General features: G+C 45.8%; 1 protein-coding gene across 2 annotated transcripts in view; it reads right to left on the reverse strand.

Moving 5' to 3' along the window:
• Positions 1-614: 614 nt before the first annotated feature.
• The window catches only part of LOC119170660 (DNA damage-regulated autophagy modulator protein 1), a 55,672-nt gene continuing 44,238 nt past the window's right edge, over positions 615-12,048 (reverse strand). For both annotated transcript variants that reach the window (XM_037421886.2, XM_037421887.2), the window contains 2 exons: positions 3,863-3,927; positions 615-1,124 (listed from right to left, as the gene is read on the reverse strand). In XM_037421886.2, coding sequence (XP_037277783.2) covers positions 903-1,124; positions 3,863-3,927 — 287 coding nt within the window. In that variant the 3' untranslated portion in view covers positions 615-902. The remainder of the gene's footprint in view (positions 1,125-3,862; positions 3,928-12,048) is intronic.

Here is a 12,048-nt window from a genome sequence, read left to right on the forward strand (position 1 = left end):
TGTGTAGGCATTCACCTGAAAAGACAAGGCATACAAACATGAACATAAGGAAAAAAATGAAGACATCACAGACGCCGTCGTTTGTGGTGTGTAGAGTTCATTCTTACGTCCGCAGCCATCCCGAAAAAATGGCGATGCTACCTTCACAGACTTATTTTTGAAAAAATAACGAGGCACTAATATTTTTTTTTATTTTAGCACACTGTTTTATCGGCTATCAACAATTCAATGAATAACGAAGAAACAACAACAATACACTTATTCTCGACTGGTATCACAGATAATTCAAAAATGACACCCTGTGACAAACATGATAGTTTCTATCAGCACTGTTTCATTGATCATATTTCGATTAATCAGCAATATCAGGGTCGTCGAGCTTCGTCACAATGAAAGAGGCCGGGTCGGAAGACCCTTGCAGTCCCTTCCACAACAGTCAAATTATGAAATGCTTGTTGATAATGCAGGAGTACGAAGATAAGCATGCGAGTTCTTTGTGTTCAAATCACGCGAGGGATAGGGTCGAACATCCAGGGTAAGAATGCGTTTCTAAAACGCATTCAATAATCCCAATTGCATTGAAGATCTGATGCGTTCAACACATGAACAACACTTTGAGAACAAAAGAACTTACAAAACACCAGCAACAAGATCAACAGCTCAATACACCTTCAACGCAGTGCGGATTCACAGAGAGAGAGCAGGTACACTGGACACTTGAAATGTCCTAAAAGCCATAACTTAACAAATGGTTCGCTCCGGTCCGTTTATGTATCTATATCATATTAACCCCTGTTATACCACAATGGCACGTTCGTCAACGATTCCTTCGTGTTCACGACGTCATGCGCATTGGGCGCAAATGGCCACAGAGCTGACTAGAGGCATGGCCGGACAGTCGTTCACTTTGGCGATGCCGGTGACTCTTCCCTGAGGCACGTTTCCCCGTGGTTTTCAGCCCCCGTCTTCAGCTGAGGGCGACTCAAGCTGGGCTCAGAGATGTACTCCAGTTTGAGCGTCAGCTTGAACTTTCGGAACTCCGCAGCGAAGGACAGGGTGAACGCCATGAAAGTTAGGACGACCATCCATTCCGAAATTGTGCTGACTAGAATGCCTTCGGGATACTGCAATGAAAACATTTATGATATCAGACTTCGGCAACATCAAGGGAAGTACGGAGTTTTAAAAAGCGTTATGATTGCCTTTTTTTTTAAAACAAAATCTCTAGGACACACAAAACACATCACGTATAATATTTTGACTGTTCTCCCTTCACATTCATTCAATTATGTTTTACCGACCACAGGCAAATAAGAAAAAAACTTTTTTCTTGTTGTTTTTATGTTTAAATGCAACTTCTGTGTATATTATTCTGCTGCGTCAGATGTTATCGATCCATTTTTTTCTTTGGAGTTAATGTGTTGTATTGCTTTAGTTGTTTCTTTGTTCATGCATTTACAATATGACCTACCGTGTGGCGAATCTTTCTAGTGAGTATGAAGTGGTTTCCTTCGATATTTCAACTACATTTTAGCTCGGTTCATTTTTGGGCTAGCTACTCCGGGTGTTGGTAGACCAACAACTTGTATAATTTATAAATGGCGGGAGAAGGGTAACGTACGTTATTAGACCCTTTTGTAGCATTGTTTTCGGGGATACAAAAAATCGAGAACGCGTTTTATTATTCACACTCGCAATTTTTTTCGCAACGTCGTTTTAGGATCAGATGATTCCGGCTACTCCTAGCGAACAACGCATAAGCAGTTCACTACGAATACGTGTTCGTGTCACCCCTTAAATACCGCGCATAACACATCACTGTCTATTGTGACAGCCCTTTCGTTTTTTTTAAATTCACTTGCCCACATGAACTAGCTGAAAAGACATGGTGGTGAAGTGTAAAAAAAAAAAGGGTGTTCGTCTAAAAAGGGCGTCGTAAGATATGACCGTGTGAGCAAGGTCGCGCCACCACGAGAGAGACTGTGAAACGACAGCAGAGCCTCTGAGACTGAATACGCTAGTGTTTTCTGTGAAAGCCATTAGGGGATGCGAGCTGAAAGAAGAAGCGGCACATGCCGGAGGCCTTGCGAAAGTGCGGAGGTACAGTGCAGACGCGCTACTCCCATCCGCGAACATTGAATTTTGTCTTTTGTCAGGCTACAAAAAATAACTATACTCACACCCGCATGGTTCACCGTAGGATGACGTTACACGGCGTGAAAAAATTCACTTGACGAATTACGGATTTTTTTAAAGTTCATATTACATAGGGAGATGACGCCTAAACACAAAGCTGCGTGTACTGCTTAGCTCTTGATTAGGTGGGAAGTGCGACATACAATTTTACACGTCACGTACAATACAGAATACCATCAATTAGATTGTTTCAAGTGTGTTGAAGTAGCATCCCACCATTGTCAGAGCAACTACAAAAAAAAAATGAAATCATTTTACTCTATAAAACCTTCTTCAAGCAAAACAAACTGCGTGTCAGCTCAACATAGCAATGTGTACATTTGAACTAGACAGTTTACTCTCCTAAGTTATGTAATTTTAGCCCTGGTTTACAAATCCCGTCCTAGTGCACACACATAGCATTGTGGCTGCTATTTACGCGTGGATTTTACACCAGCAGCCGATTACAACGGCACGCTGAATGCTAATAATGTCCAAGGAGCGGAATACATTTGTTATTGATGCTTAACACGGTATACGGCATGTGATTATTCATGCTCTCAGTTGTATTGTGAAATGAAAAAAAAATGTCAATGTCTAGAAGTTTGATTCTATGCCAGTATTGATTTGTATAGTCAGCCGTTTTTTTTTTATCAAAAGAGACTATAGCCACATAGATAGCTGAACCGAGTGCTGATTTTACCACTAGACCTATAGGTTACAGTCTAATATTGTCACAAAGTTAATTACGGGCACACTCTAAGTTGCTTAAGCAAATAAAGCTTTTGTTTTCAGCTACGTTTAATATTGGCGATCAAGAAATGTCTCTGAGCACCATTGTAAACGCACAAAAAGACGTGATGGAAATGACGCGTTTCAGAACACAAATTAATTGACGTTTCAGGACGCATCTATGCTCCTCTTCATGTAGAAATCTCTTTTAGCGAGAGTGTACGTACTATCGGTATTACGAAGATATCTCGCCATTCTGAAGGTGCATTTAATTGGCTCCATCTCGTGAGGATAGCGCACGCCAAATTATGAGAGCAGATCTCTGGATGTTTTGAGGGAAGTTTTATTGTACATGCAACTTGTACGTATACAAAGGAAAGAAAACTGGATAAAACAGTATACACCCCTGAGAGATAAATGACAAAGACATAATACCCTGTTAAAGAGCACCGCTCAAATACTGCGTACGGATGGTTAACGAGTGAAACCGCACCGTACGACCCCGATGTTTATGACTGGGTTGATCCCCACGGTTAGTTAGTCTTTTTTAACTATTGGCTATTTGTGACCAGGTCTCCACTGACGTTTGCAACCAGCGGGTTCTCTCTTTCATTTTTAGTGGTGTGCCGTCGAACATTTTCAATTTATGTGGCCCGAAGTACTGGCCGAAGGAGGACTTCTTGAAGTTTAGTGGACCAGTGGAGATCAATGCGGCTCGCCCAATTTCTTGGTCACGTGCGGGCCAGCAGTACTTATGTTCAAACTAGGGACGAATTTTGGTTTCGCCTCACTATACGCAGGTACCCTGCAAACGTTCCAGTAATATCATTCCCATGGTTTCATCTCGATGTAGGCTCAATCGACACCTAAAAGTCACACATTGATGAGCCTTCGTGGAGGTTCAAAATTGTAGCACAAATGTTGTTTGACAAAGAAACATGGTAGGAATGCTCACCTTTCGAGGGCCATCTGGAAGTGGTCCCAGGCGATCCGCTTGGCCTAACGGGCAATACGCGATTGCTGGAAATGCAGACAAGACATAAGCTAACATCCACTTACGAGGCTGAGACATCAATGAGAATAGTGAAATAAGTAGTGAAATAGTTACCAGTATAAAAGCATAAATAAATGTAACCTGGTAATTAAATTCAATTCTTCACTGCTATTTTTATATTGAAGTAGAATATTTTCATAGCGTGTAAGATGTTATAATATCAACACGACGAAGAACCAGCCATGCTAGCTAACAAGTAGTCACAAAATCTTTCATGCAAATTTTGCTCTTCACAGAAACACCTAAGATCCTGTATTACAAAAGCACGCCTCCACAGCATGCTAAAAAAAGTCAATATTAGAAGAATACGTTTGTGTCCGCAGATGAAAACGTTATCTCACTGTAGAAAGCACATTGGCATGCTAATCATTGCCGTCTGTATTTCTACTGGTGTCCTGCATGCTTGTTTCTCTGAAAATGAATTTGCTATGAGCCCTTGAGCAGCTGCACGCAAACAATAAATTCGATTCAGTTAAACAACGCAGCCTTCAGCACCACACTGAGTCAGTCGTTTCTAGGTATCGTAGTTTGTTAGGATTAATGTGTACGGGTCAACCTCCCGCAACCTCCAATAACTTAAGGTAATCCGTTAAGCACCTCCTACTCGCCAGCGCAAAAGCAAATATCTCTCACACCGAAAATTTTGCTGACAAACATCCACGAGTGACGTTGTCGGTGATATCCCCACCTCACGGCTCTTTCGTGACGTCGTCGCTTCCTTGCAAAAAAACCGCCACAGCGCGAACCAAGAGCGACTTGCAAATCCCGCGCGCGGCAATGCAGCCAGCGTGGCGACGAGAGCTTTTCTGTCAAAGAAGCACGCGGTGCTCGAGCGAGGGCTGCGACCTCGGCGTCGGTGATGTACGCAACTGACACACTGTCACCTCTGGGAGCCGCTGCATGCTTCGAAGAGGCGTTTGCAAACAGGGTCACACGCGTTCCGGCCCTGGTCATAGCTTTTCTATCCCACGGACGCCAGAACGCAGCGTAAGGCATATATGTCTAGCGCCTCCAGATGCCTATTTCCATAGGAATCTGCGGGTTTTAAAAGGGTCAAGTGAAAGGAAAGCTACTGTCGGGTGGGGGACAGAGCTAGGTCAGAGGAATCCGTTTTCTCACTTCTTTCTAGGCATCAAGGAGAATGTGCTTCCTCTCGTAAATTTAAGGGCAGGAATGCCTTCACGCGAAGTTCACGCATGGCTGGAACAAGTGCAGACTCGCATGCGTAATGTGCGATAAGCTGGTATTTACGTAGCACTGGCGTTTATAGGAGATGTTCTCTACAATGAGGCCGGAGTTGAGATGGGTACGTAACTATAGTGGACGGGGTGTCAGCTGAAATGCAAATAGAACGGCAAAAAGATTTTGCGCGGTGATGTTCTTTCATTTGTATATATTTCAGGCGTTGTCGCAAATAAAATATCAGTTGAAGTCAGCGCTCTTTCTGTCCCTGTCTCTTCTTCTATAGTTACGTCGTAACTACTCGTACTCTTGCGCTGAGCAGACATGTTGATTCCCAATCACCAACTAGCTCAAGCATCTGTCTTATCAAAAAATAGCCTAAAGTTTCCACGAAACTCTGCCTCCCTCTATTAGTTCATTCGCGGGCTTTGACCGCTCTATTACGTGATAGCGATAAAGAGCTCGTGTCGCTAACTCTTGTCGGTGGCGTTGGCTGTGAGCGTGGAATAGCGATGTATGCACGCAATGGAAGCATGGGCTGGAGCATCCCATGGTATTCAGCTGCCCCCAGGTTTATATAAGTTTCTCACACCATGCGCTTTAAACTGTTTCGGAAAAAAGCACGATATAGGTGTCATGCAGTGGGCGGAGTCATCCTAACGCAATATATTTTCACAAGAACACAAACACCTCAGGCGTCACAACAGTCCGACGAACTCACTCAGAACCAGATATAGCCGTGACACCGAGTGAGTCCGGGTGAGCAAATAGTTTGGCGAGTCCGAGAAAGTCCAATCGATAAGGTTTTTAGTAAGTCATTGTGAGTTGCCCTGATAATGTGTGTTGCGCAAAGAGCGAGTGGTTAACAGGCCAATTCACCACAAAAGCGTTTAGGCATTATTAATCATCAGGACCAACCCCAGCGTCCACTAAGTAGGCAGCTACATAGGTACGCGTATCGCCTTATTGTTTCAATCACTACTTCGCCAAATGTCAAGTTTTTGCGTAACGGGACTTCGAAACAGCAGTAGCAGTGTGCGTTCTAGTAAAGTTTATTGTGGTAATTGTCAACACGCAGTCTAAATGGAAGGCTGCCATTGCCAGCTTCTGAGTCCAATGGGCCCGTAACGCAGCAGAGAGATGTTTTTAAGAGCAAAGCTCCTTAAACCGCGGGTCGTGCGTCCTCCATGTATGTAGTAGTAGTAGCAGTAGGTCGTTGTCGTAGTGGTAGGTAGCCTCCTCTCGTTTAGTTCTTGGGAGATCCGCTGGATGGAGCTACTTGTATATGTTGAATATACGATGAAAATATGTGAGATGGCAGTACTTGGAGTGTTCACAAGACGGACATACGAACGGACGCACAGACGGACATACAAGCAACGAGACCAACGGACGTGCGGATGGACGCGCGGACGGACGGATGGATAGATGCATAAACAAATGCATGAAAAGACGGAAGGATGAACGCACGGGCGGACGGATGGACGCATGGACGGATGCATGGACGGACGGATGCATGGACGCATGGACGAACATACGTACGGATGAACGCACGAATGGAAGCTTCAACGGACGGAAGGACGCACGTACGAGCGCAGGGACGGACGCATAGACAGGCGCACGGACGTACGGAAGCAAGAACAAACGTACAGAAGCACGGACGGACTGATGGACGCTTCGCCCCACTCATCATCGTTCACGCCGTTGATATGCTGTTATTTTTCTGTTTCCACGTTGTAGCCCCCGCAACGTTATAAAGCGCGTTCTGAGGAGCCATAATAAATAAGACAGGCCGTGCGGACGCGGACACAAGAAACAAGTCACGTTACCATGTTTTGCACACACTGTGTATTGGTTCATTCGGCAAGGTGCGGCTTTACTCGGAGGATATCAAGCTGACAGGTTGTGCCCCCGCGATCTCCGACGAGAGCGTAGCTCCTGCTGACTGGTTCGCCCTCCGTGATCTTCTGGGACCATGATGCTCTCGTCGAGTGGTGCCCCGTCCTTGGACTTTTCCGACCGGCTCCCAACTTTCCTATCTCCTTCTTTTTCCGTCGCTTGCCTTCTCTATTTCTTCACCTGTTTTCTTCTATTCTTTTTATTTCTCCTCCCCTCTCTGCAAGGCACGGCACCATGCAAACGCAAATTAGTTGCCTTTTTCCTCTTCTCAAGAACCAATACCACCAACACTCTAGCTTAATGTGTATCTTAAGATACTTTAACGCAAAACTTCCGTCCGTCCGTCCGTCCGTCCGTCCGTCCGTCTGTCTGTCTGTCTGTCTGTCTGTCTGTCTGTCCAACAATTCATCCACCTGGCGAAGTGCTCAAAGCCCAAACATCTTCATATCGTGGCTGCGTTTATACTTGTGAACATTGTTAATCAATGTTCGCAATGGACCATTTTACTGATTCGAATCCATCTCTGCCTGCGGCGGCTGCATTTTCGAGATGAATGCAAAAATGCTGTACGCCCGTGTGCTTACACTTGGGTGCTCATTAAAGAATCCCCGGTGGCCGAAATTTCCGGAACTCTCCACTAATGCATCTCTCAAATTATTATGGTGGTTTTGGGATGTTAAACTCTACATATCAATCAAAATAGCTTGGCAGTGTATTCAAACGTCTCTACGTCTGGGTCCCCAAGACAGATAGGTGCTTTAATTAGGACAACTTTACCATCCGCTAATGGACGAAGGGCCCGGCGTAACATTTACACGATTACCAGGTCACTGCAGCACAATAGGTAACGAGCACGCCGACAAATCTAAGAATGCTCATAAAGATGGCGACACTAAAATCATTTCAAAATCGAGAAGCGACGCACTAGGTAAGATTAATAAGCTCGCTCATAAACGCGCAGTCTATGTGGAACACGCCCTGTTTTAGCTACTCCCATCTTCACAGCCTGGATCCGTGGTCAACAACTTGCTATTCTATCTGGCCTATATATATCCCGATCTGAGACTACTCTTTTTTGCCGCATGTGGCTTGGGGTGTCCTGCATGAAAGCTTTTGCATGTTGCATCAGATGGTCAGACAGCCCTGCATGTGAATATGCGGGACTGATTAAATCATTGAACATGTTTTATGTCTGTGCCCTGAAAATATGCAATAGGGATTATCTGTTCCTAGTGGGTACTTCAAACACTTATTGTATGATTATTTCGAACTTGCTATGCACCCAATACGTGGCCTTAAGGCTGCAAGAGCGTGTGTACGTCTTAGTAGTGGGTTACTGGCTTTAACTATGAAGTCATTAGGAATTTTTCGAATGGGGACCCCAAAGCACTTTGCGCATGGGCAGTTTGGGTCAAGGAATAGCGATGAGTTTTCGAATAGGATCTGCGACACTTTGGACACTCCCCCTATTCTATGTCACTCTAGTCTTGCCCGAGAGCCGTCAGTTCAGTGGGTGCCGTCACGTTAGTCTGACCCAAAACTATTGGGGCAGGTTTTTGGGGCTCTCGCTATATTCAAGAAATAGGGTCCCCAATCAAAAACCTAAACGCGGTTTGGGTTTTGCGCATGCGCAGTGTCCTTGACTTTATTTCTTTGGGGCCATCCAAGAACTCCTCATATGATAATCTCACGTTCTGACGCCCAATGGATATTTGGGCTTGTACCACGCAGTATTATGGCAATATTTCATGTTGTATTGTGAAGCATGTTCAGGACACGTTTATTTTTAAATTATGAAATTTACTTTCACTGCATTTTGAAGCAGAGGAAGATATTCACACTATCCACAAGCAAAGATGTGGCTGTGTATTCTAACACCCGCTTGCCACGCAAAGACCCGAGATCGATACTCAGACCCGGAATTTTTTATTTACTTTGTTTGAATCTACCTTGATTTCTCGGTCACGCCATGATGATGAGTTTTCGCTAACAACCAACGACGCCTACGCTGACACTAACGCCGTCCCCGGAATTTCTGCGGAATGGGCTCTTTAACGCTATCGCGTTATACAGAGCTCAGAGCCAGTCCCTCGCAGCTGTGTTTGCGCGACCCGACGACGAGCCGCTTTCTGAGAAATAAATCTTAGGAGGGAAAAAAATGGCAGCATATCCACGGAGTGAATGATGGAGAGTGGGGCGAAGAATTCGTCCGTCCATTCGTTCTTGCTTCCGTCCATCCATGCGTCCATCAGTGTAACCGTCCATGCGTCCATCAGCCCGTCCGTGCGTGCGTCTGTTCGTGCATCCGTCCCTGCGTTCGTCCATACAGCCACCCCTGTGTCCGTTCATGCGTCCATCCATGCATCTGTCTATGTGTCCGTTCGTCCATCTATTCAACACTCCAAGTACCACCATCTCGCATCTTTTCATCATATATTCCCCATATAGAAGCACCGTCATTCAGAGGACATTCCAAGGACTAAACGAGAGTTGGCACACGCACACTTTCTTACGGCTTGCGCTTCGGGTCCACTTCCCACCTTTAACCACCTCGAGTTCATGGTATAAACTAGTTCACTGTATTCATGGCACTGCGGCCGAACGCTCGCTAAACCTTTCCAAAACCAAGGAGCTTTTGCCCAGCGAGTATGACGTAGCAAACTTTTTCAGTCAGATAGTGCTCAATGTACATGCCAATGGCTGCTAATGGGAAATGAGAGGCGAAGAATTCGGCTTTTACTTTCTTACGGCTTGCGCTTCGTATCTACTTCCCATTTTAGATGCGGAGCATCTTATACTCGCGCCTTGTAGTGCGCCGTCCGCGCCGTCCGCACCGCTTCTCGAACATTCGACAGCTGACGCGCGCGCATGCGCCGTCGCCCACTCTTCCACCATCTGTGCATCCCTTCCTCCTCTACACACCGCGCGCGCTTCACTCCTCCACCATCTGTGCACCCTTCCTCCTCTACACACCGCGTTCGACATCTACAATTCTCCTGATTCTCCAGTGGACGCGCATGTGGCGTCGCGCTTCGAGAACATTCAACAGCTGACAGTGCATGCGCCGTCGTGCTGTATATATACTCAAGGTCGGCGCTCGCTCGCTCAGTTGCCGCTCGTCGGTTGGTTTGTACGGCGCGTCGACGTCCAAGGTCGCGGTGAAATGAATTCCAACGAATCCACAAACACAATGATCGACGTCCCTTCGACCAGCGCCGCCCTTTCGCATACGTGTGTACGTGTTCACTCATTTAACACCCCCTCCTACAACCACGTTAACCAATTTAGCCATCGACCCAAGTAAGTCGCAATTTAACACCCCGTTAACCAATTATATGGTCCGCATCCTCCTCAGTGTTCCCCCGAGGGAAGCTGCGGGCAATTTTTTTAACCACCTCGAGTTCATTCAGGCTATATACAAGTTCATTGTATTCATGGCACTGCGGCTCAACGCTCGCTAAACCTTTCTAAAGCTAAGAAGGTTACAACCAGCGAGTATAACGTAGCAGCCCTTTCTTGTCAGATAGTGCTCAATGTACATGCCAATGGCTGCTAATGGTGATTGCAGCCTGCGCGTTAACTAAAAGCAGAATGCTCCTGTCTCTCATTCCTCATTAGCAGCCATTGACATCTACATTGAGCACTATCTTTCATTGTTCGACAACGCACAGAAGAAGTCTTTCATCGGCACCACCTTGGAGGTCAAGAAGTTATACTCGTTACATGCTATGGGGGACGAACGGGTGCCGTTATAAGGAGTTTCGCCCCTAAAAGATGGAGCTTCAGGCCGGAAAGCGACGAACGTGCTATTGAAGTTTCTGCAAGTCGCCTGCCTCGTTGAATGATTATAACACCCCTGTGTGTTTGTGTTCGAGTTTCAACTTCCAACTCCCCTTCTCTCAACCCTGCCGTGCCTACTTTTATGTCTCTCCCTGTCCCTTCCCTATAGTGCGGGGTATCTAACCAGATATCTGTTTTCTGGTTAATCTCACTACCTTTCTGCATCGCACCTCTCTCTTCTTTGTCGCTCAAAAAGCCAATATTTCCACATATCTTCCTCAAGTTTTGTTATCGCCCCGTTACATTCTAATTATTGTTCAACGCAAACCGAACTTGCAGAGTTCGAGAAGCTTCAGGACTGTAGTAGTTCATTTAGTTGAGATTACGCGAAAAACGCGAACATTACAGGTTATTCTGGAATTTACGTGGCCGTCAGCGACAACGCTGGAATCGTCGATGACACATGTATAAGTGCCGACGCGCTTCACCAGCGCTTGTCAGTTGATCGACGGACGACGCTCAGTTCGCCGCTCTCAGTGTCAGTGTGTATCGCTGGGATCTGCCTTTTTGTTGACCAGTCACAATTTCTGTCGAATAAACAGTTTTATCAACAAACTACAGTGTGCTCCTTTCGTGAACGTCACGACCGAGTGATATAATACGTAAATGTTAGGCAGTGTGTCTTATTTAAAAAAATGTATAGATGCGAAATTCTGAACACCATGGTGTTTATTGCACTGCGTTGACAGTGCGAAGGTTTCCTACGCTTAATCCGATAAAAAAAAGGGCTTTAACTAAAACTACCCGGTGCTACCACCTACCGGTGGGTCTGCGTTCTAACATATCACTACCAGGCTTCATATCTGATGCAGCGCTTCCTGACAGCAGCTTCCAAAGGTGTCAATTTTATGAACTGGATCCTTCGCTCAAGCTAAAGCTACCATCACACCTTTCCCGCTCCGATGCGACACTGTCATGCCGCCTTTGGTTGGGTGTTGCACTCACAAAGGCGTACTCCTTTCGCATTGGTATGGCAGACACTCCTACATGTGACTACTGCGGAGATGAAGAGACCATCGAACACGCCCTGTGCAGCAGCGCTTGCTACGACACACAGCGATGCCAGCTACGGATGGTTCGGAATCGACTTGACCCCGGACCATTTTGTGTGCAGAAGATACTAGGACCTTGGGCATCTGCCTCAGTTGCGCAGAAAGCAACTAAAG

This window comes from Rhipicephalus microplus, chromosome 2 (assembly GCF_043290135.1).
Source record: "Rhipicephalus microplus isolate Deutch F79 chromosome 2, USDA_Rmic, whole genome shotgun sequence".
Lineage (NCBI taxonomy): Eukaryota > Metazoa > Arthropoda > Arachnida > Ixodida > Ixodidae > Rhipicephalus > Rhipicephalus microplus.